General features: G+C 33.3%; 2 protein-coding genes across 2 annotated transcripts in view; both read left to right on the forward strand.

The window, feature by feature from the left end:
- Positions 1 to 6264: 6264 nt before the first annotated feature.
- LOC108732059 (sperm flagellar protein 2) lies at positions 6265 to 15976 on the forward strand. Its single transcript, XM_018462683.1, has 9 exons — positions 6265 to 6626; positions 6904 to 7773; positions 8266 to 8527; positions 8678 to 9205; positions 12358 to 12508; positions 13151 to 13867; positions 14162 to 14435; positions 14902 to 15225; positions 15629 to 15976. The coding sequence occupies exons 1-9, from the start codon at positions 6360 to 6362 to the stop codon at positions 15893 to 15895; spliced, it is 3660 nt and encodes a 1219-aa protein (XP_018318185.1). The 5' UTR covers positions 6265 to 6359; the 3' UTR covers positions 15896 to 15976.
- A 2278-nt stretch (positions 15977 to 18254) lies between these two features.
- Positions 18255 to 26840, forward strand: part of LOC108732058 (beta-1,4-N-acetylgalactosaminyltransferase bre-4) — a 125004-nt gene continuing 116418 nt past the window's right edge. The window contains exon 1 of the mRNA XM_018462682.1: positions 18255 to 18954. The gene's annotated coding sequence lies outside the window, so the exon portion shown is untranslated. The remainder of the gene's footprint in view (positions 18955 to 26840) is intronic.

Consider the following 26840-nt stretch of genomic DNA (forward strand, 5'->3'; position numbering starts at 1 on the left):
ACAGGGATACACACGAACAGAGTAGCATTCTATGTTATCACTTAGGCTATATCTCTAGGTAGTTATCAAGCTCGTTCTTTCGTATGTAGAAAAAACGTAGCGCTGGAAACGCCGACGGTGGGATTCCGTCGCGAGTCCGGCACTTTCGGTGTCGCCGTAGGCGTAGGTGAGAAGGAGCGCTCTTCCTCCAAAGAGCGATTCTCTCGTTTCGCGCGTACGAAACGTAGGAAATCGGAAATCGATCGGCGTACGTTCGATAAGCATTGATTTTTTTCGATGCCACGTGAGATGAAAAATTTTTGAGCTTCTTCCTGACCGAAGATTTCTCTTCCGTCAGTTCGCGAAGAATTTTTATCGAATTAAAATATCAAGACTCGTTGCGCACGGTGCAAGTTATTGTCTTTTGATGTTTGTCTTACTGGCATCAGATTTCGGGCTCCACAAGTGAGTAATTAGTCGATTATTGATCGGTTTTAATTTTTGACCGAACGATGCCGATCCACTAAGACGCCTGCCGATCGATGCTCCCGGTGATTTTTCCCTGCCGATAGGGGAGAGAACCAATCGCCCGAGCAATAATGTACTTCTTCCGATAAAAGGAGTCTTTTACTCGACTCCGGCCTCGTCCACGGCGAAAATCGACGTTGGCGGATTATCTACGAAAATAGATTGAAATGATCGATATCTAGAAATCCCGACGTCGATGATCGCCTGTTTCTTCGCTAACGATCTTCTGTCGGGATATGGAAGATCCGGCAGGCATTGGATTCGTTGTTGTAGACGGAGACTTTATAAGGTCCGATGTATTCGCGAGAATTTTACTCTTTGAGAGTTTCACTGGATTAAAATATCTTACTTCTCCGAAAGCGGAGATTATATTTTCCCTAATTTTGACATAGTAAAGCTCTCTTACATATTTAAAGAAGAATTTAAGAGAGATTTGCTAGGTATTCATTTTAGAGAGAATCATTTTTAATATAATAATTCTTTTAATGAGTATTTGTTTTGTTCGAGAGCAAACTCTCAACAAAATAATTTTCCAACGTATAACACTAAGATAAAAAAATCTCACCGGAAAGTTTTACTCTCGTGATAAAGGCTCTCAAAAATACATTTGGCTTTGTATAAGAAACGAGGAAATAAAGCAGAAGAAAGAGAAAAATAATGGAAGTAAGGCGAGTTTTTTTTTTTCAAGAAAAACACCAACATACATATACACACACAGACACAGACATGCACACAGTAGTCACGTGTGAAGCGTAAACTTAAATTATTATAAATACTAATACTAATTAATATTATTGAATATATACCTCTTCTGTATATACAATTAAGCAGCAACAATAATAATGATTAATAATTGATGATCGTGAACGATAGACGAACGGCAGAACGGGGCAAACACAATAATTGCGTATTGTTTCTAGAACAAAATGAGAAAAAAGAAGAAAACAGTGGTGAACGATTATTAAGTTGTGAATATTAATAAGTGATTGTAATTATATACTTATACTTGCGGCGATACGATGATGTAATTGTATGAATCCACACACCACACGGTATAAATATTATAAATACATTATAGTGAAACGACGACGACGATGGTGGAGACAATGGTGATTTTTATTATATTACTATTATTATTAATATTATTAATTAATAATTATTACCATTATTATTGCGATCATTGCTATTATGGTTGTATTATATTGTATCGAGGAATATATACTGAGACAAGAATGATGAGAGTCCAATTAGACGTGAATGAGTGCAACAGTATCAAGTAAACGAAGAATAAATCCAAGGAGCGTCGTTTGTACTTAATTATACTACCTAGATATGGACCAGGCTGCACAGTCGAGCCTCGTCAGAGATTCCACCGTGTTTCTTATTTTCCATTTCTATAGACACCGTTCAAGCATCGCGCGATAATGAATCTATGAAACGGCCGTTTTTTTGTCTTCGACGAAGTACCTAAGTTGAGAAAATAAATTCCGAAAAAAAATCTTTGCAGACCCGTTGATAGGCAACAAAATTATCACCACATCTTTTTTTTATAAAAATACAGGATTGCAATATCGGGATCTATAGTATCGATATTTGCATTTTACGAAAATATTAGACGTACCTTTTTACAATATTTGTTCTTTTGATTAACGATTATCTGATTATCTCAGGTACCAAAATAATCTGAAGCATACTTGATACGGCAGGAATTTTTCGTAAGAGTCATTATTGCACATCATTAGTCTGTTACACGGATACGCCAATATATCAAGTTGCATCATGTCGATCGAGAAATTGAACTTTTCAGTCCTTTTGTTTTTGTTTTGAATTTTCCTAGGAATATACACACAAAGCCTGACAGGAAAGACTGCGAAAATGAGCAAATTAGAAAAAATCGATAAAAAATTTATTTTAGGAAATCATGAATCCTTAAGCTTTAAAATCAGAGTCGCATTAGTTTTTCATAGTGTTTGAATTATTTTCCAACATTTTATATTTTTATCTATTTAATTATAAGTAAATAATAATTTAGATTAAAGAAGCTACAAACTCAACATTAATGATAAAAATATTAATCATAAAAATATTACATAATGACAAATATTAGTATTTAATAGTTAAAAAATTATTAAAATTTTCTATAAATTAAATTAGTTTAATTTATTCAAAATTATCACAATTATTCAAAAAATTACAGCTACAGTTTTTATTATTAAATTTTTATTATAACATTTTATTTAATTAATAGATTAATTACTTGAATAATTGTTCATTTAATTTTACTTTATTCTTTAAACAATACTAATATATAATTTTCAGAACAAAATAGTTTAGAAAACAATATTTTATTACAAAATTTTAGTTTAATTTCTAAAAGTAATATTTTATTGTATTTTATTTACAAGACCGAGTTTCTTTCGATTTACCCATTTTTTCCCTTGGGAAGAAAACTCCCTTCGGAAGAATCCTTTTTCGTCTTGCGTAAGATTAGATAATATTACGCGAGAACGATCCTGTCACGCGCGTATACTTGTCCCATGAAGGTTTCGACTCAAGATCTTACGTTTTTCGATTTGCTCAAGAGAAATCGAAATATCCGTACATTATTTCTTGGCGAGCCGAACCAATGCTCAATACGACGCTGCTGTTGGTCTGAAGTTGATAATAATAAAGAAAAGCTGACGACACACGATTTTCTTTACCTGTACCGTCTGTACCTATAGGCCTGTAACGTGTATATGCAGCGGAATATAAGGGAATAATAAAAAGAAAAGCAGAAGCAACAAGGATACACACTTTTTATATGCATGATTTATAAGTTTTAATTTTTAATATTAAAGGAGATATATATACCACATGTTGTATGTGTGAATGAATTATTGGTTATTTAAATTGATGTTTTAAAATATCAAACCTGGGCTTCTCATTTTTCTATGACTTCTTCCTCATCTTTATCACATTTAAGTTCTGTCTGCCTATTACAATATATATTTTTTAAATTTGTAAAACAAAACTTAAAAACTTCAAGATTTAAATGAATAAACGGTATAAAATTTCACATGATTAAAGGTTAATAATATGTACAAATAAAATGAAAAAAGAGCACAAAATACTTTTAGAAATATAAAATTATTGAAATAAATATACAAAAAATTTTAAAACATTAAATTCATAAATATACATCAGCAAAATGAGTGTCTGTAAAATGAATTAATGTTTGAAAGCGTAAATGTTTAAAAAATATGAACATATAATTGATATTACATTATTATTATTATTATTACTTTATCATTGAGCTGGCACATCGCAGGGATATCGCGTGTGCAATATCTTCAGAAGACCATTTCATCTTTTGTAATGAAGGATTCAATATCATTCGTATTTGTTTTGGATTAAACATTTTCCCTAGTAAATCATACATTTTTCTTTTCACCAATTCTTCATCTTTTTTGATCTCGCTCTCTCATACCTATCTATTGTCTCCTTCAGTGTTGCTACTTGGAGTTTCAGTTGACGTCTAAAAGCGAAATGAGTAAGGATAAGGAATAAGCGATAAGGAATAAGGAATAGAGAACAAGGAATAAGGAATAAAAAATGAGGAATAAAGAATATGGAATTAAGATAGTTTTCATGTACTTTTGTAAGTGTTTTTATTCTATTTTATTTTATAATTATTTTATAAATGTATATATTTACTTTTTATTATTATTTCTTTATTTATTATTTATTTTTTTGTTCATTTATATTTTATTTGGTTTATTATCTATTTATTATTATTATTGTATTTATTATTTATTATTTTTATTTATGTATTTATTTATTTATTTATTTAATTTCATTTATTATTTATTTTTTATTTTAATATCTCAATAAAATTATTGCAACATTACATTGTAATATATCGCGATGTAATATCTCAGTAGTATTTACGTAATATTGTACTGCAAGTTGCAATATTACTGCAATATTGTAATCTTATTATAATATTACTGCAATATTACATGCTGTATGGGTAATTGAATATAATTTATAACTTACATTTTTAAAGACATGGTAGCTTTTGTCTGAAGATGTAATCTTTTTGTTCGATGTTGGTGAAGCCGTTATTTCATCGAACTTCTCCACAGCTGACGAATCTTCATTGAATGCTGACGGAGCTGTTACTTCGTCGAATATCTCCACAGCTGACGAATCTTCGTTTGATGCTGACGAAGATACTGCACAAAGACGCAACGTTGGGATAGCATCGAGACGTAACTTTTTCATTCTTAGTGGAGAATAACCCAGCGATTGTTACTGTAAGGGCTTCCTAAAGGATGCATCAGAAAAAAGAAAGGAAATATTGAAAATTTCGATATTTCCAATATTTCCTTTCTTTTTTCTTTTTCTTTCATTCTTATTTGGGTTTAATTTCTGGCATTTATAATATATTCTCGATGTAGGGGAGCTCACCATGACAAGATAATTTTTATTCACAGTTTATATATGTTAGTTGTCTCTGAAGAAGACTCAAAAGTGAGCCGAAACATGTAAGCGCGTTTAATAGAATAAAGAAGTTTTACGCTTTATGGGTGTATTATTTGCGCGACGTCTTCTGCGCCTGACTCCTATTGCCCTTATTCTTTCCAATTTCTTTTGATTTATAAGGAGTCTTTGTTAGTTTGATTTGTTATACGGATTCATAGTAAATAATATTTAATAAATTGAGTTTTTGATAGGTGCGACGTATATACCGGAGTTACTCTAAACAATCAAATTGTTTGAAATTAATAATATTATATTGAACCATTAATAATTTTTTAACGGAGTCAAAAGTTAGTTTATTTCTGTCCTCAAGGAGCGTTCATGAGGCTGAAGCTTTCCACATTGTCATTATGTATTGGAGTAGCAAAAAAAAGAATGCATCTTCAAGATTTCTCGTAGTTCGAATGTTTATTCACATTTTTAAAGTATATATTTATATATATTTATTCGATGATATTTTCCTTGACAATTCTATATTCGCGACCATGCTTTCCAATTAATAATTAAGGGGATTATTAATATTTCAGATTTGATTGCGTTGAAAGTCCGACAACCATATCGGCACGTAATTTTAATTTCTGAAATTAATTCATTTAAAATGAATTTAGAATAGTTCAACATCTTAACGTTCAGACCGTTAGTGGCGCTTCTTAGTTTAAAGTAATGTATTTAACATAAGCGATCTTCCAATCTTATTATTATAAACAATCAAATTTAGTCTCTGACTATACATATACATTAGCATTAGACTGACAAGGAGAAAAGAAAATATTTTTTTTTAATCGGCTTCTCAGATCAGAAGCTTCCATTTCATGCCAAAAGAACACTCCTAAATTTTTATCAAAAAATATTAAGATTTATTGGTCGCTAATGCGACCTTTAATTAAGGAAAATAAATTAAATAAATAAATTAAGGAAAATCGAAACTTCGATTTATAAGAATCGTTCACTAGCGACCAATAAATCTTAATATTTTTTTCTTAATGTTCTTTTGGCATGAAATGGAAGCTTTTGAGCTGAAAGTACGATTAAAAAAAAATTTTTTTTGTCAGTCTAATTTGCATGTATGACATAAACTTAGATAAAAGTGGTGGAAATGCGCAATGGTCTGACACAAGTATAAGCTTGTCTTTATATCATGATTTATTTTTCGTTTTTTCCGCCGAGAAATTTGACATTCGATTCTTAGACGGCGTTGTGTATACGATGCTAATTTCGTACGATTACAGTTGTCAAGTAGCAATGTCTGGATCACGTCGCCAACGTCGAAAGCATAACTTTTGCTCCCAAGACGTTCGAAATTCTACGAACTCGCTAAATTCCTACAAATGGCCGATGCGTTGAAGGCATGGCTGCGTACAAGACTAGGTGCGATCATGGATCTCACGCCGAAGACGTTTGGTCGGTACACGAGAGACGGCACACTACTGGCCCAGATTCTACATAGCTACGATATAATCAATAGCGATCAACTAAGCACCATTCTTTCTACACGAGATCCTGCCTTGTCCAGGGTGAACCTTAGAACCTTACGAATCTGGCTGAAGCTTATCAATGTTATGCTGAGCGATGAGTGCATTGAGGATATCTCTAAAGTATTCTTACAAAAGAAGCGGTATAATAAATAGATTTAAAAAATTAAAATAAGGAAAAAGGATAAGGAAAAAAATATTTAAACAATTTTTCAATTAAAAAAATTTTAGTTTCAATTTCGAGTTTTTTAAAGTGAACATTATTATACGGGAAAAAATCTATATTAGACAGAGAAACAAATATTTTTATTATAGACAAATTTCTATTAATTTACATATTTCTTTATGAAGATATTAGACATCATATCGTAAGGTAATTTATATAAAAACGACACTTTAGGGTAAAGGTGCTGCGTCTCTCCAGCTGTTCTACAAGGTTTATTTGAGCCTTGAGGGCAAAGATCGACTGCATTTTATCGCTCTTCAGAAAGAGCAAAAATACATGCATAGTAGATTCGACGTCTCCAAAGTGTCTGAAGATCTAGCCTCTTATTTACCATCTGAACATCCTCTATCAGCACCATTGATCGAGGCAGCCGATACTGTCCTCTGGCACAGAAATAAGTTTTGGGCAATCACGAAAGCCTGTAGACGAGAACGAGAGCGATTTGAGGCTCTCATGGAGTATCCAGTGATACAGCCGATCGAGCACTTTGTCCCAGAAGAATTGCTAGACAAAAAACAGAAAGAGAGCGAAATACTGGACGAATTCACTCGCAAGCATCCAGCTTGTAAGACGAAGAAAAGATACCAAGTCGAGTGTTGTCCCTCGAAGAGAACCTTGGATGTGTCCTGCATCGAGGATCCCACAGCTGCTGCGGAATATATCGACTTCCTGAAGAAGCGTAGCAAGAAAACGGCTAAATGTCACGAATTAAAGCTGAAAACACAAACAACAATGATGGCAGAGGCTTGGGAACGATTACTGAGGAAACAAGACAGATCCTTCGACGAGGCTCTTGGAAGACGAGTACTGGATCAGTCGCGTTATGAGAAACAGATATTGAGGAAGCTATGTGAAGTGCGAGACTTAAGAAATAGAATTGTGGAAACTCGTAGGATAGTTGATACAATGTTGCTGAAGGCTAGAGAGAACGAATTGCGATTCAACCAATATCGTCATGAAGAAACAATAAAGGAAAAGAGAGAAGAGGTGGAACTGGAGGCCTGTAGAATGCGCGAACTGCATAAAAAAATTCGCGAAGGAAAGGTGAGTAGGTAACAATATTTTATTATGCCCTAGAATAAAGGGGCATAATAAATTAAATCTCTTCTTTTAAGAATAAGAAGAAGAATATATATAACCAATGATTACACAAAATAATTATAAAATATTGACAATATTTGTTTCCCTATTCTATCCTATTTAATTTCACAAAGTGAAATTAAATAGGATAGAATAGGGAAATATTCAATTTTAAAATAGAAGAAAGCCAAAAAAAAACTGAAAAGGATTGTAATACATAAGTAAAAGGCGATCTTATAAAAACTCAATATTTTGAACATTGATAACAATATTTATAAGTTACATATAAGTTAAATTAAAAAACGCATAAATGAGAGAGAGAGAGAGAGAGAGAGAGAGAGAGATTATAATGAATTTAAATTATTAATACATGAAAAATAACGATAATATATTTTCATATAATGTATAAATAATTTTTATTATAAGGTGCTGATGTAAAATATTTACATTTTGAAGGTACGCAGGATGAAAGAAAAACATCATGGTATCTGTTCAGAAATTATAAACGATCTCATAGATATCGCGGTGAAAATTTCTGATTATCGTCAGGTAAATGGTAATCATATCCCAAATTCTATTTGGAACGAATGGAGAATGTTATTTCTGAAGAGCCAACCAATATTCGAACATACGGATTACTTTGATGAAGAAGCAGAAAATACAGAAGAAACAAAAAATGAAAAAGAGATAAAAACGAATGAAGATGAAGAGGAAAAAGGTGCAAGAGGGAATAGCGGGGAAAGCGTACGAAACGAAGAGGGAATAAAGATTGGAAAAACATTAAAAGTTGAAGAAAATCGGAAGTTAGTTCAGCTGGAACGTCAGCAATCTTTGACTGATGCAGACTTTGAGAGTTATCGGGATCTAGCTTCACCCTGGGATCAATTTGTGCCGAAGAGAGAAAAGGAAGTTGAAGAAGTTTACAGATTAGGTTGTGTTGTGCTTGGTTACATCGTTCATCGCTTATTGGAGATCTTATATCCTTATCCGGCCAAAATAATGGATTGTCCTGTGCCTAGAGTCAAGGTTGCAGCCATTATTTTGGGTGTAACAAATGCAACCTTACACAAACAGTTACGAGAGTTGCTGAAGAATACCGGAATTCGTTTGCTGACGATGGAAGATGCGATCAATCATTGTCTAGAGAGTTACAAGCGGGAGATGGTCGATGTGGAGTACATCGATCTCAACATCATCTCGACGACGGCGAAAGACATCAAGAGATTGGAAGCTAAGAGTAAGGCTGACTCAAGGGAGCTTCACTCAAAGAAGATTGAACGATCAGCGAAGTCGACACCGTTCCACCAGAACGTGGCTGAGGAAAAACAAACGCAAACGCCTAGACAGATACCTTATGACGATATGGACCCGATTTTAAGCGATACCGCATACATAGGTAGAAAAATTTAAGAGAATAGTTGAAATCATAATTATAATCCTTAAAATTTTTTTTATGTAGCATATCCGGCTTTCTTTTTCAAATGCTTTTTGTATTGCTTACAACTTTTTTATTAATAAAGATCCATATTAACACATTTGTTTAGTTCCATTATGTTTCTTCTCTAATATCTGACGTTTCAATTGAAAAAAATATTTACAATATATAGCTGGTTATATGAAAGTTATAAGGAATCAAATTAGGTGGATATCGCAGTTGTAGTGCAATGTTTACGAATTAACAGCATAAATAAAATAATTTTATCAACTCTAAAATCGTGATTTACAACATTAATGATGCCATTTCGAAGATAACTTGTATAGATACAGTTTATTAAAGATAGAATAGTATTGTATCGAGAATTAATTTTTTAATAACGGACATAATGGACATTAGAAATCTAATTGCCAAAAATATGTACTTATTGTAGATCATAGAATAGCAATGACTATTATTTGATTGCTACCTACGATATTTAGGCAAATGGACTTACGAGTTTCTCACGTTGGGTCAACCGATTTCGAACGAATTGAATACAAAGATATTGATTGAGTACTTAAAAGGAATCGGAGATGTCGAGGGATGGGCATTAATAAATTATCCTAACACCTATGAACAGATGGCGATGTTGGAGAAAGCACTAACAGGACGTGAAATACCTCCCGATCCCGTCAAACTTACTGATGTCAACGTTGAAGACATCGATCTTCCATCAGTCAGAATTATGTTCGAGGATGAAGTCGACACATTTGCTATATGCAGGTGCGTTTGATGTCAAAATTAATTTGTGATTTCATAAGCTATATTGATTCTGCAAAGATACTTAATATTACTGATATTATTTATATGTTTAGATTTATTTATTGCCTCCTCCGTATTTAAAACGACGTTCGCGCGTATTTAGCATACAGTTCACGTTCGTATACTATACAATTTTAAACATAAAAAGAGAGCATTCTAAATACAGGTCATTGTTCTTAAATTTTATATAATAGCATATTAGAGAATCAATTCGATTTCGCTTGCTATTTTTAATTAACCCCTTCAGATTCAGCGTACATCTAATTTGAAGACATTATCTATTGAAATTATTTAATTCTATCGACAGATGTCGATAGAATTTGAGATCTAATGTATATAATAATGTAGGTATATGTTGAAAAAATAGTCAAAATTTTGAAAAAAAAAATTAATTTGGTATGAATTATTTATTTAAATTTAAATACGCATGAACTGAATTAAAAGAAATTTTTTTAAACATAGATCTAATAAAATCAGGTCTGAAAGAGTTAAAGCTCATAAATGCTTAATAAATTATTAATTATTGCGTTATGTGGATTTTCTAAAAGTTAATGTAATTTTAATAGGCAATCTAGATTGTTGCCGAATCCAATTTCCAAAGCAAAAGACTATACTCCTTCTACGTTCATGACAATTTATATTAAGGCAATGCCAAAGCCGAAGGCAATAGACAGTCAAGAACAGCCTTGTATACCTCTACCCGACGATGCTACCTCGATGGACGAATTTTATGCTAATCAAGATATTGAATATGGATTTTTTTACAACGTTCTCGATCTTTCAACCTTGGAACAATTAGCCGAACTTATCACGGATCATTTTCATGGACAGAAACTTTTGGGACTTTCCGAAGAGGTTCTACAGACAGATAAACAAAAATCTGTTATTGATTCGAAAACGGCTGTTATTAAACGCTTGATACCGAAATCCAAATGGAAACGCTCAGAATACGAAGAAAAGAAAGATATCAAAGCTGAAAGCCGCGACTTACAATTAGAAACTGAAACGCAGTTAGCAAATGGTTACGCTAAACCTGGGGAAAGCAATTGGCAATGGCTAGACTTCTTTCAGCCTATAGCTTTACTCGAAATTTTAGCTACACTTTGGGAGAATGTTGAACAGGCTTATATTGAAAATTTGAAAGAGACTCTTTCCTTGAGGAGGATGCATTTGTCAGCCATTATACCCTACAAGAATCTTGTCTTCAGGAATTTAATGAAATTCATCTACCGACCTGATAAACGACAGATTTTGTTGCAAGATTTTCATCAGGCCTTTAATGAAATCGATGAAGACCTTAGAGAAGATTTGGATATGAAATGCGAGTTGCACTGCCGGGTACGCATAGAAAATAATAATATACCTAGTAAAGAAGTGAGGAAAAAGAGATTTTAGAATTTGGTATAATCTATAAGTTTCTATTCATATTAATCTTTAGAGGGGTTTATTTTTAAAATCTTACAGCTTAAATTTTTCTTGAATAAAGTTTGTTATAATTCATTATTTTTTTATTGTATTTCTTGCCTCAAAATATGACACTGTTTCAGCCATATTATAATGGCTTTCCTATCCTGTAAAGATTAATAATCTTAACTTAACTTCAATATAAAATTTTATTACTTCAACAAGGATATAGAAAAAATTACATTTATTACTCTTTTCGTTGTTAAAAGTCTTAAATTTTTCGCACTAGGTTGATGACTTTCGAAAAGAGTTGTGGGAGCTGTGTGACGCGCGAAGATACGAGGCTGAAGAAGAGAGAAAACGTACACTGCGCAATCAGTGGACTTTGATGGAAGCTGTGATTCTCATCAATGTGTATATTGGAATTTTGCAAACCGAAGTTGACAGATTCGTCGACACTATGCAGCTCCTTCAAGATTATTACACCTCCATGTCGCAGAAACCATTGCAAGAATCGCGATTTTCTAAAATCATCCTTGATAATATCGAATTAGAGAATGTTCTTCAGGAAACCTTATTGGGTGAAGATAAAAAACAAACGGCGAAAATCGAATCGATCGAAGCTTCCGCTCGAATCATAAATAAGGATCAGTTTATGACTGAAATCGAAACTTTGTTAATCGATGTATCGGAGAGCTTTGATCCTGATCAGAGCATCATTTATAATATTATTAAAGATAATATTCGACAAGTGCGAGATACTGTAGATTCCATCTCGTCCGTGATGCTGGAGATGTTGAAGAAGGAAGAGAAAGCCGTGATTTCAAAAACCGAAACTAAAAGCAAAGGAGACATTTCGACCGATTCTACATTCACCAAGCTAGCGAGACGAAATCGTGATCTAGTCGAGGAATGGCGGTATGTCGTTTTGTTCGAGATCGAGCGTATATATCAGAGATTGGATGTGCTGAATGCGGCTGCTCGATCAGACGTGACTTTTCTTTTGGATACTATGAGACAGACCTTCCATCGCATTCATGATCATATTGTCGAAAGGTTGATTTAGTTATCGCATTTTAGAATTAGTTATCGCATTTTAGATTTAGTTATCGCATTTTAGAATTAGTTATCGCATTAATCTTTTATTTTGCAAGTTAATGAGATCGCAAAATGAATGCATTAACCATAACGAAACAAATACAAGGTCATACAAAAAATAGATTTTAAAAACGAGTATACAAGGTGACGACTGATTAATTTATTCTATTATCCTATTATTTAAAATCTATTGACCTTGTATTTGTTTTGTTATTGCTGTGCAATCTTATGAACGTGTTAGAATTTAACATTTTAATACGAATGCATTAAATTACTTTCATGGAAATATTTGATATAGAAAATATAAATAAATCATTTTATTAGAATCAATTATTTACTCGTGTAAACTTGAAATCTGAAAAATTTAATGCTTTATTTTAAATTGAAGAGTATAATTTAATTCATTTTTTAATGTTTTATAAATGTTAAAACATCACCAAGCTTTCTATAAATACTTTATAAACGAAAATATTATTTAGATTTAAAAAATAGCTTGTTATATATCTAATTATTTCTTTAACTTTAATTAACATTAGTTATAGTATCATATTGCCTTTAAAAAATTAGATATATAATGCATATAATGACATATATTTTTAGATATAAACGTGAAATCGAAAGTATCGATGAAATGGCGAACGTTTTTTGCTTTGCCATCGAAGAAGAAAGACCGATTCAGCAAGAACTACTATTAGATGGCGATCGATTTGTCGTGAGACCAAACATTGTAAGTAAAGATCACGAACAATTCGATGTCCCGATCAGAGAAGCGCCTTCACCTCTACGATTTCGAATGGTTCAACTTGGTCGATTGATAGACATTTTCCAACGAATCGCTCCGCATGGAATCGTCAGTGAACGCGTCCTAGTTTACATTCTCCAGGACTTGGTATCCTGCGGCGAAGAGGATTGTTACCCGCCCTTCGTGCCATGCGCCTGGCGACAATTGCGACCCCCAGATATCGAAATATTGGTCGAACGATTGTTCGGCTCCACCGAATATATCGAATGGCGAGAATTTGTCGTGTATGCAATGGATCTGCCTGTGCCATCGATTCAGGAGATTCTGAAAGCACGAGCAGCCTTCAAGATGCACGATCCCGAATCGAAAGAGGTGGTCACATGCGAACAATTCCATTTGATACCCTTGTGGTTTCTCGAAATTTCCACCCTTTACAGGAGTTTCTTGGATGAAAAACTTGATGACAGCAATTCCGATACATTAAAGAACATAATGTTGCGCAAAGAAGCACAATTAGGCGAGCGTTTTTCGAGTTTGGGGAACAATTTCATCGAAAGGAACGAGGATGATTCCGGGTATATGGAAAACACAAATTAAATGAAATAAAAATTTATGGAGTAGAAAATTAAAAGGGATTAAGTCCATTTGAAAACAATTCGTTAAAACGTTCTTTATTAAAAATTTTTATTTGATTTGAAAGTTTTTTTTAAATCTACTTTTCATTCACGAACGATTCGATTAATTACTTTCAATTAATTGTGTATTCGATTAAACATTTTTTATTAAAAAACTTTCCGAACAATGCTTTTTTAAATAAATTCTCATACTTCTCTTTTTCGATAAATTTTTCGATTAAATTGCTTTCGCAGCGCAATATTGAGGCTGATGCTGGCAAAGGAACTTCTCTGCCGCATGTATCTAGTAAACCGAGACTCGGTTCATTATACCGCCATGCTGCTAGCCTTCTGCAAGAACGAGAATCCTAGCGAAGGTCTGGGAAAAGCGTTCTCCCTTGCCATGGGTGCTAGAGTTTGTACCGATACAGTAGAAGGTGAGAAATACGTCGAAGAGCTTGCCAAGCAGAAGCGCCGTGTTAAGGAGTTGAAATTGAGTCGAGATTATCTTCGAGAGGAGGCTAACGAGGTAACTTGAAACTCATACTAATACTGATTTACGAAGTCAATATCAATCGACTTGTTACGTTTGTGATGAAATAAATAAAGTATAGTGAAAGAGAGAGAAAGAGAAAAAGAGAGAGAATAATTAGACACAAATAAAATAAACTGTAAAAGAGAAAGAAAGGAGAAAATAATGATTTCTTATTGGAACTTTTACACTTTATACTGAAGTTAAACAGGAACTGTACTAATGTAGACATTTTTTACTATAAATAATAGGATATATCGTTTCGGATTAAAACAGAATATTTTCAATATTTGAATAAGTAATTTTATAACAAAATATTTATAAGAAATTATATGTGGGTTTAGCATAAAAGTTCTACATTTATATGTTGAAAAAATCTGAAATAAAATGAATATATTTTTTTTAAAGATCGTTAAAAAGAAAATATTAATTCCTGTATAAATAGCGATATATCCGGTTTCAGGTAGTGCGAGAAATTGTGAATTATATAATAAACAAAACGACAGAGATTGTTGCTTTGTTGGAGAAATCCCGCGATCATGACTTAAGTCCGAAACGCCAGGTAATGATCCAACAGTTGAATGGACAGGTCGAGGTAAATCCGGCTGAGCTTTTGCCACCAGAAGTGATAGCAGAGCACCTAGTTGTAGAAAATCTATCAGCGATCAGTGACGAATACGAACACAAGCACACTCTCTTGCCAATCGAGGATGAAACGCTCGAAGATCATGAAAAGATACAGCAGGATGAAAGAGTGATCTTTTGGCTGCCGCGGGATGTTTGCCTGGTAAATCCTTTCATTTGCTCCTGCGAATAATTACGAGCAAGGGTTTTTTTTTCAAAGGAAAAACAAATTTTTCACCGAAATAATAAATCTTACTTTGAATATTAGAATAGAGTTTAAATTGGAGAAGCAAAAATGAAATAGAAATACAATTTTAGTTGGAAATGTGAATGTAGCTGATGCTGTGATGTAAATATGACCTCTGATTTTTATTTAGTTTATTAGATGGTCCCATTTGACCTTTACAGGCCAGAAAAGCCACTAAAGTGGTGCTGAAACAGTATTATATTTTGAGGCAAGAAATATAATGAAATAATAAACATATAACAAATTTTATTCAAGGAAAAGCTGTAAGATTTAAAAAATGGACCCCCTAATCTAAAAGTTAAATATGTCCTTTTTTTAGACAGTTTTATCCACTTGTCTACCGTGGTTTGCGTCGCAAGCAGATCTCTTTCATACCACTTTGAGTCTTTGCGAAGGAATAGCACGCGTATATGACGAGTTAAAAGACAAGGAGTTGAATGACGAAAAAGACCTCGTTTTAGCTCACCGTCTGGTGAACCACAGCTTCATCTGCGAATTACTCCGCGCTTCTTCCAAGTTTATCTCGAAAAACATGGCAGATCTGCTCCGCAGTATCTTGAAGAATAAGGATGACCAAATGATGTAACCATAAAAATTTACGCAGAGTTGTGCCGTATTTCAACAAGATTACATTTACATCAAATTTTTATATATTGTTTACGTTAAGTTTACACGAATTCTCTTCACATATAATACAAGCCATGTATATAAAATGTGTAAATTATTTTACATTAAATAACACAGTACAGAAAGAAGTAATTATGTTTTATCATTGTTTTAATGTTTGATTTTAGTATTGATAAATAAAAATGTATAAACTAGATAAAAGCTTTATGCTTTAGTGCAATGATAAAGAAACACATTCTCGAATTCGATTTTTAGAATTTCACTTTTATTAAGGGGGAACTCGCACTTTAGAGAGAAGATCGAAAAAAAAGATGATTTTTCGTTATTTTTTCAAAAGGAAGATTAATATTTATCATTTTAAAACTTTTTGCACGTTTTAATATAACTATTGTAGAGTACGTACAAATTTTTATATGTGAAAAAAAGTATTATAAATAATAAAAATATAGACATCTAGTTTGGCGTCTCGCTACGATGTCATGATTTTGTGTACATCCTAGCGGCTGTAATTCTTACAGCAAACAAGAAATTAAGATCAAAATTTAAATACTAATCGGGCTCTCGATATTAAAAAACAATAATATAATATACGTATAATGAGAACGTTAACACAGCGTGGGAATTGGTGCGCAATTTATATAATAGTCAAATAATATTCACATAATATATTAAAATTGTACAATGACTGTCGATATAAACTTATTTGGACGTTTCTTCAAATCATCTTCAGCAAATTCGTAGATCATTATCATATCTTGACAAATAATTGGAAAATGTTGAAATTATGTTCAATGTAAGATTGAGGACGAGTATCTCCCTACTGTCTGATTGGGAATTGCCCAATTTTTGTCTCTTCGCTGTTTAGCCAAGTGACTAACCTCCTTCTTCATAAATCAAGAAATTAAGAAATATTTTTAATTTTTATAGAATTTTATCCTAAATGAGCCTAAAAAATTGAAAAATATATATATAAATTAAAATTTGTGCCACTTTGAAAAAAGTTACAATTTTTATATTAGCCGTTTTTTTATGCAAAAAATTGTTGATGTTGATTCTCTCTCTCTCTCTCTCTCTCTCTCTCTGATTTAATTTTTTGGGTTCATCGAGGATGGTTGACTATTATAGCTAATTAACGAACCCTATAAAAAGTTGATTGGTCAAATATTTTTTTCTCAATCAGTTCTTGAGTACTTAGAGTGCTCGGAGACTAATCTGTTATTCCAGGGGCATACAATAATCCTTCAACTTCCTCGTGGAATTCATTTTAGACAATTTGAGCCATTCTACGTGGTACTTCGGCCTCTCTCATGCTACTAACAAGGGAACAATCAGAACTGACCCTCACCGATTTTAATGAACTTTGGATATGTTGTAGAGCATGAAAAAATATTAGACCCATATTTTTTGTGCTTATTTCGAGGTTTAAGGGGTGAAACACCTTCAAAAAGAATCGGTTTTTTCTTTCGAATATCATTGAAATTATAAAAGATAGAAAAAATTTTCCAGAATGAAAATTGAATGGCTTCGAGAACATTTTAGAACTGTAATAATAAAAAAATTTTTTTAATTATTTATTATACCTGCACGCCGTATATACAAGCGATTTATATCGAAGGATTTCGAATTTCGCTCTAAAATTTTAGAGATATATTCTCGAAGAGTTGTACTATCGATTTATGAAAAAAAAAATCGACTTTTTTGATTCTATAAAGTAGGAGACCCCTTTAATTTAATCCGTTTCTGTATTTATATTAAACATATATATTTTCGTCAATCTGTACAACAGCTTTCAGAATTTATTAAATAATAGATTTCAATGATCCATAGATTATTTATTATTAAAATGCATAAAAATAAGACATAAAAATATTTCCATTCAATCTTATGTATTATATATTTATTACATATTATTTTGTATATAATCTATTATTTATTATTTATTACATATTTATTATGCTATATATATTTATAAACATTTATTATGAATGCATACATGTAAAATGTTAAAACATATTTACATAGTTAACACTGCATACACGTAGTTTATTATATTTACACATAAACGCTGCACGACCTCAAGTAGAACAACAAGTCACGATAACGTTAAAATAACATTAAAATCAATCGGAAATGATTGAAAAATGACTTTTAATGATCATTTTAGAGTCATTTTGATATCATAATGACTTGTTCTGCTTGGGGTACCTTGTCTTAAGATTTACCACGAAGAGCAAGTCTTTCCTGCCTTTGATACGAACAATTTACCGACGCCGTCAGATGTCGCCACGTGACCGGCACGTTCACCGAACGGGTCGCGGGCGGTTCCGCCAATCAGCGCATCGCGTTTCCGTCGGCGCCATCGCGAACGATGACGTTCGCTCGCGGTCGCGCTGCGACAGTTTCGCGACGAGATGTCCTCCGCAGTGGAGATCGTCGGAGTAGCTCCGCGCCCCTCTCACCCTGCGACAAGCGATCGCCGTCGTCGTCGTCTGGCGAGCGACGTTATCCACGCCCGCCGCGACGACCGCGATTCGTCGATGGGTCGCTGGTTGCGCCGATAATTCGATAAGAACAAAACGACGAGAAAGGGGTGGGAAAGACGCATACAAGCGCGAATTCGGGAGCGGCGCGCCCGAATCAACGTGGCCTCGGCCATCCTCGCGACAAGGCCGGCTGTTGGAAGCTGCACGAACGGACACGACGCCACCCGATCCAACGCGACGCGATCACGTGGCTGTCCGTCTGTCCCTCCGGCTGACCGTGTTTACTTTCGTTCGTTTATTCGTTCGTTCGCTCGCTCGTTCGTTCGATCCCGTATGCACGTCCGTGAGCGCCGAATTGACAAACAGTACGACGCGACGTCGGCGCGTTCATCTCGCGCGCTCGGGATGTAACGCCGTGGTTGTATCCCACCGTTTTACTCCACTGGTATCCAGATGCTGTATGTCGTCCACGTCGCGGAGGCAGGGAGACGGTGACGCGGTCATCGAAGATCGACTACGGTCGCTGGGATAAAAGGTGAGTATCACTGTGTTGTGTCCGACTACACGTTTATTGTTTATACTTTATCTCATCTCGTGGCAGAGATTACGTCAAGCTGGACTCACGTGACAGTTGATGGCGCGAGAGATTACTGCAACTGCTGAAAGAGAAAGAGATAGAGAATAAAAAAGAATCTATTTTTCGTCGAAGCGAAATATGAAGAGTCCCATTTATATCAGGTTTAATTTAGATGATCTATAATTTGCGTTGGATAAAATCATATTTATTATATGCTATAAGCATATATAGTTTGATAAACATGTTTATGTCATACATTCTGATAATGCATTTATTGCATTATTTTGTTTATAAATATATATAGGATAATAAGTAATTGTAATAATTTAATAGAGATATTTTTATTCGTTCTATATGTATTTTGATAATAAAGAATATATATATAAATATACTCACACGATAATAAATTAATTCTGATAATTTAATAAATATTTTTTATATGCGTGTGTTCTCTGAAACGTAACAAATATTTTTTTATATTATTCTTTTTGTATTACGTACTTAAAATTGTAAACAGGTTTTCATCCTTGAATTCTGATGCAAGTTATAGAGCATTTGAAATGGATAGATAGCGATCACTGATCAGATAAACAAAAATAGATTGCATTAAATCAATTTTTAACAGAACGTACACGGAAAAAAATAGTTTAGGATGAAATACAGTTACGAAACTAATTATCCAGGTAATGCGCCATGATATCAATGACTTCTTCAAACTAGTGATTTATATTTGGATAATTAATTGTGAAACTACCAGTGCTTGTAATGCGTGCATGGAACTACAATTTTCGACACTCGGACAGCACTTTAAATCTCTATATTGGCGCACTGTTCGGACAATTTCGTGACTATATATAATCGCAATGAACGTAATATCTCAATTATTTCATTTTTATCGGTCAATTTTAGTTTGCGTGCAGTGACAAGCAATTGAGATATATATATTTCTCTCTTTCTCTCTCTCTCTTTCTCTCTCTCTCTCTCGTGAAGATTTTAAAATAAACGTATTAAACTCTCGCGTGCATTTGGCTGTACCGTCGTTTCTCGGATTATGATACTGCAGGAAAGTTAATATGCCGAAATTACACGATTCATTTTGTTTAACGAGACACTACGCGAAACTACGTAGCCCGCGCATTTTGCATTAATGCGCAGCGCAGGCCAAATGAGATTGTAGAAATAAGTTCACGAATACTGCAATTCGTCGCTTATTAAACACGTGGAACACCGCTCCGAAATTCCGTGGATGTAATTTGGCACGTTTTCGACCGTACAAAATGTCCGGACACGATTACTTTTCCCATGTCGAATTCAAACTTTGTACAATACATACAAACGCGGAAAACTGTAACATCATAGTTTCAATAGAGAGTATTTTGTAATCTATTAATTTCGAATTTACGCGGTCGATTTTAACGAGTACGAGTTCTGGTACAAAGTTAATGTTACATATATATATATATAGTCAATCTGTTATATTTTATATATTAATATTATAATAGTTGTTTTAATGCACAACAATAAATTAAATTGTCATTCAATTAGAAATTACAGTATGAATTTTCAAACAGCAGTTTGCCTTGCTATTTTAAAGGAAATATTATTATACTTTTAAGTAAAAAGAAAAATAAGTAAATAAAATGTGAAATGTGTGAAAAGTTATTTCGACAAAACTTTTTAAAAATATTTTTAAAACTTTTTCTTAAGCTTTAGGATTGTTCGAAGGATTGTTGAAAGTTCGTACATTGATTCCTGTTTAAAACAGAAACTTATCTTTTTTAAGAAAATGATATTCAGGATGAAACTAAATTAACAAATAAAAACTTTTTAAAAACTTTATCAATTTATTTGCGAATTATTACAACAAATGGAGGATTATAGCAAAAGGAAAATTTAAAGCAGTAAAATGACTCTTAATGAAAGCGGCATTTGGATTTTTAAGTCGCGCGGCTATCGATAACAAAAAGTTTGAAATTCATATTTATCAGTTTTTAATCTTTTTCTCAAACTTGAGAGATAAATTGAAGAAGTTAAAAGTTCCTGAGGAGTTCACAAGTTTATATATCAATTCCTATTTAAGATTCCTATGAAGATTGCTATCATTGAAAAAAAAACCTATTTAGAATGAAATTGTAAATTGACATATAACATAGAATATCTATAAATTATCGCGCATTTAGTGAGGAATTACTGCAATAAAAGAAAACTGTCAAATAACTTTTAGTAGCGACAACTTGAATAATTTTTGACAGTTACGTGCGTCTATCGGTCGCATAAAATTTGAAATTCAAAACAAAATTACCGTGATGCTATTGTGCAAAAAAACAATGCAGAAACCCGTACGTGCACGGTGACCTAAATGCGCGACAGTACGTTTTTAATCCGCGGAGACGAAGCGTGCGCATCGATAAAGGGGACAGAACGAGGACGAATAGCGCGTTCTGCGCCTTTTTCTTCTCTACAAAAAATAGTTCTCGCTTCATCGTTGAGAGAGAGTGGATCTTACCCTCCTTACTCATGCCGCAAGTAGTTTCTCTTGTTTATTCGAGAGGGAGACTCGAAATAATGCCCGACATCGTGCAAAACTTCGCTCTTCTGGAAGCACTCAACGAGAAAGTTTAAGCATATAAAACACGAACTCTTACGTGATAAATATGTACTTTTTTTAATAAAAAATATTCTTTTTTTTATCTTAAAAGTACAAAATTAAAACGATAAATATCTTCTCTTTTTACCGTTGCGGTACAAAATTCTTTCATTTGTTCATGCCTTCAAAATTTTTAAAAATTTATAAAAGTTGATCTCTGTATGATAAAATTAATTTTACTCTGTGTATATCAAGCCTATTTTTTTTCTATTAAATGATTTACGTTATTCAGGATCAATGGAAAATAAACAGCCGATCAATAGATAAATGATTAGGGATAATCGTGCTCGTTTGAACCCGATATTCGACATAATGGTGAACAAAGCGTGAAAATGACCGACACGTATGCCTACGTGCGTGTGATTAAACGCAACGCCGCATGCTTTTTGCGTATTTGCATAAAACGAGATGAGTCCTCTGTACGCTAATGGGGCGCTGTAAATCTCAACAATTATAACATTGAAGCGTTGCGGGTGTTATATCATTGTATGCGCCAATTCGATACATTACGACAAATTCGATTCTCTGTCAGACCGGTTGGTCATTCGAATTTTGCAGCAAATTGTACTTTATTATGCTACGAGTCATTAGTTACGTCCTACGTGCATTGGTAATTAATGCTGGCGTTCGATTGTGGTTTTCGTGCGGTGGATAAACAGAATTTCGATAAATTTCGAAACGCGAATGCTGTCGCACAAACGGAATGTATTATATTTTGCAATTTTATGTCTTGTATAAATTTGGTATTAAGGGTTGTCCCGATAATATCTAAATTATTAGATAATATCGATACGAAGGGATTGAATTAAATAGGTACATTGAAATTTAATTAAAAATGATTTAAAATTTAATTAAAAATGGATGAAAATATTTAATTGAAATAATTTTAATAGTATTTTTCGCATTTTTTTTCGAGTCTGTTTTCGTAATCCATCATGAAATAAATTTCAGAGATGGAAACAGGGAAATAAAAAACGAGGATTTTTTTTACGCTAATGGATTTTTTTATACATTTGTGTGTGCTTGCTCTTCTCATGTTAATACGTGGGTTCGTTCGAAATTTTAATTTACGTGGTCGGTTGTTTTCGCAAATAACATTAATATGGAATTTTACGATTGTTGGCGTTTCATTAAGTACGTACCTTTCCTGTATAAGCAAAGCGCAGATCTGTAGAACATTCCATTTGTAATATAATTAAATAATTGTATTGTTCGTGTTCGCGGGTATGTACGATCGTTAAATATCTACTAACCGGAACAATGACGAGCGATCGCTTTCGCGACAAGTGACCGTGACAACGTCACGGTTATAGCCGCTAGTCGCTCGTAATGTATTGAAATCGCCAGTAAGATCGTCGAAATGACGATCGTTATCAGGCACGTGGCTGTGATTAATCGTTTATCTCTCGCGGTTCGATTATATATGGAAGCTGGCCGTCCGAATCGAATGGACTATGTTTGTAGCGTATTTGGTATTGTGCACGTCCAAACGCTCCTCCAATGTTCAATCGATCTCTTCGATTATTCTGGGATATAACACAATTACGGCCGGTTCTCGATTTTGATACGACCGCGAATTGTACGATACTCGTCCATTAGTGTATTGCGACTCATTGCGCGATTAATGTAATCGTGTCTACGTGTAAACTGGTTTGTATAATATAACCACATTTCTTTTATTTTTTCTCAGCTTCCATAATTTTTTCATATTATTTTTATACATCCGATACGATTGCAACATTGAATTTCATCGAGCGGTTCACTGGAACTCGATTTGTTTTCCATAAATAAATTTTTTTATACTCGTAAGAAAATGTATTATCATAATAATATCGTGATGCCTATTGCATATTTATTAATTATTTTTTGAACATTTATGTTGTCATTTATTTATTTAATAGTAATTTATTTAATTGCATTTAAGTATCTATTACTTTCAAATAATATTAGAAATATTTTTATTATTACTTTTCTAACAAAAATACAATTTGCAAGTAATAAAACATTTTTATTTCAACAAAATATGAAATGTACAACGTTTGTTTTCTTTTTCTGCGAATACCGCGCGTATTAGTATCTTTAATAGAAAAAAAACTGTATAAAAATATAATTCGAGAAAATTGCTCGACTGAAAGTATTAACACGTGCAAGTTGTCCTGGAATATTTTGTGATAATATTCCCATGAGGATTTATATGTTTTCAACTTAATTAATTGGCCTTTACAGGAACGTTATTAGCTTATTATTTTATTCACGCAGCTTTGGCTTCCCTAGTGTATCGTATGACAAACTTTGCCTGCAAGATGATATTTTAATCATTTTTCTAATGAATTATATACTGTATGTGAATTATATACTATATGTTTTTGAGAAGATTAAACATTTTATGCGTCACAGGCATATTATAAAAAATATGGTCATACACTGAAAAAAATGCATGTAATTTTACATGAAAATTACATGTATATGACTGGAAAATTATCTAAATTACATAAATATGCTTGGAAATTTACTGGAAATTGTAAATTTCCAATCATATTTAAACAATTTTCCAGTCATAAACATGTAATTTCCATGTAAAATTACATGCATTTTTTTCATTGTATGTACATATTAATTCATGTAATTCAGAGAGTACACAACACGCACACGCACACACATAATCTGTAAAATAACTACAAATGTATATATGTATTTACATAAACAAATACATATCTTTCTAACATTTAAATATGTCAATTATCTAAAAGTCACATGATATTTATTTAATATTTTACATGTATATAATGAAGAATATATATATGTATATAATTGTTGTTAATTCTAAAGGGAGAACAATGTAACTTAGTAAGTAATAATAGTTTGTGTAATAATATTATTGACTTACGGGGGGTAATTAAACCAGTTCAGTATTTTTTTTCTCGCGTTTCTCTGGCGAAGTAAAACGTCGCGTTAGTAAAGTGGATCAATATTGTTTTCTTGTTTCCGTTGTCGACACCGAACTCGCTTCCGCGGCTGCTTCAACGTAATTTAATCAAGGATGCAATTCCGTCGAAGAGAACCGACAGACAAGGAAAGTTTGCTTCGACGGAGAATTACTTAATTACGGAACGGAACTGAGCCGCCCCTCCGTCCTTCCGAATAGCTTCTTTATCTTTCCTCGCTTATTAAGTATGAGCAAGAAGTCTCGTCAAATCATTTGCTAACGACGATGCTCTCGCGACCAGAAGTTATCGCGACGCGATATATCAATCGCGCGAACACGACAAGGACAGATGTTGCGATTCGTCGTTGTTATTCCTCGCAGATGTAGCACTTGACACTTTATCGCTTTAGTATAATTGATGCCATAACTCTCGCCAGCCATTATGACGCGATGTCGCGATTGAGAGAGCTGTGTCATGTTCTTGCGAAAGGTGAATTAATCTCGTGGATAACACTAGTCGACGACAAGGTTTTCACAGTAAAGAGGATTGTAACTGACTTCTACAATTGTGAGATTCAGGAAACGAGATTTGATTATCGCGTAAGAAATTTCGTTCGTTTCTCTCGATCTCTTTAATGAATAGCCAAGAATATTATAATATACAAATAAAATGTATTGATATATGTAAAATAAAAAATACTATAAAATGAACGAATAAAAATATAATTGCCATATAACTCTTACAATTACATTATTAAGTTAAATTATATCAGTAAAGTGTGTCGAAAGAATAAGCATTTTTTATTGGAAGATTTTTTTAAGTTCCTTCAATTTATTTCCTCTCGCGAATTCTCAGTAAGGCTTCAGCCTTGACCTCAAAGCTTTTCCTACTTTTATTCTCTGCACCAACGAGGGATTTGAGGGTTCCTTTATTCAATCACAGGTGACTTTACTGGTACACGTCTCGCAGCCTTCACGTGCAATCGATATATAGAGGAGCTTTTCTCCTTTAGCGATTTCAATTTTGGTCGACTATCGTTCCGGCTGCTGTCGCTGCTCCTCGAGCTATTCGAACGTTTAAATATGTAGAGAGGAAGTGGTACATTGTTAGGAACACGTTCGGTTCGCCTTCATCGAACCGTTATATGCTTATATCGGGTCACATCGATTTCAAAACGTAATCGAGTTGTCCGACCGAGTCTAGATATTTGGGTGAGATTTATTCTTCGTCCCCTATTGTTCAATTTTGTCGGTTCAGACAGACAAGAGTTTCGATTAAATTTATTTCGAGCGATTCTCAAGGATTACATTAATATTATTTTTAACTACTTATACGATATCCATTGGTTGAAATATTAAGGATACATTCTTAGATCTTATATATAGAATCGAATTTAAAAAAAATAGTAATTACCTAAATGCTTTCGTTAACTTTGCACGAAATATACCTAGATAATCGCAAGGTCTGGTTGGTAAATGGAATTTCTAACTCGGTATCTTCTTTCGGTAAAACACGACGGGACATTAACGAATGGAATATCCTTCGCTCCGCTCGTGGAGTTTTGCGCGATATAGAGATACTTCGCGAAGCAAAGTGTACGTATCGATCGTGAACGTAGTCTGTACGGTAGGCACAAAGTAATTAGAAGTTTATTGCGCAACTGTGTTGTGAAAAAACTTCTCCACCCGTAAGAGCGAGAGAATTACGTTGGGATTCTTTCGCCGTCGAAATATCGCGTTTTCAACATTTCCCGTATTAACTACTCTTCTTTTTATTGACCGGTTGATGCTGACCGTAAAACTCTATTGATCCTTGATCTTATCCGGCTATAAGTGTTCTGTCGTGATGTCATTATGAGCTTAGCATGAATAACCTGTCGAGGAGGTACTCATTCATAAATGTCTGCACAGATTTTTACATTCCCAAGATAAAACTATATAACGGATCTGGAGACACATTAGTGTCTCGTAATATACAGGGTGTCTCACAACTACCGCATTTTCTGTTAAGAACGTATTCTTGAGATAATTTTGAGACATTCTAATACAAAATTCTAATACAAAATTCTAATATAAAAATGTCGAGGCTATAGTAGTTTTTGAATTATAATTGGTTAAAGATAGTGTGTAATTCGAAAACTATTATAGCCCGATATTTTCGTATTAGGATTTTCGTCTTAGAATGTTCAAAAGAATCCAGAAATAATAATAGAGGCTATAAAAGTAAAATGGTTTTTCATTTATAAGCATTTAAAGTTAGCTTGTAATTCA

The sequence above is a fragment of the Mycetomoellerius zeteki genome, unplaced genomic scaffold (genome assembly GCF_001594055.1).
Source record: "Mycetomoellerius zeteki isolate Tzet28-1 unplaced genomic scaffold, Tzet1.0 scaffold145, whole genome shotgun sequence".
Classification (NCBI taxonomy): domain Eukaryota; kingdom Metazoa; phylum Arthropoda; class Insecta; order Hymenoptera; family Formicidae; genus Mycetomoellerius; species Mycetomoellerius zeteki.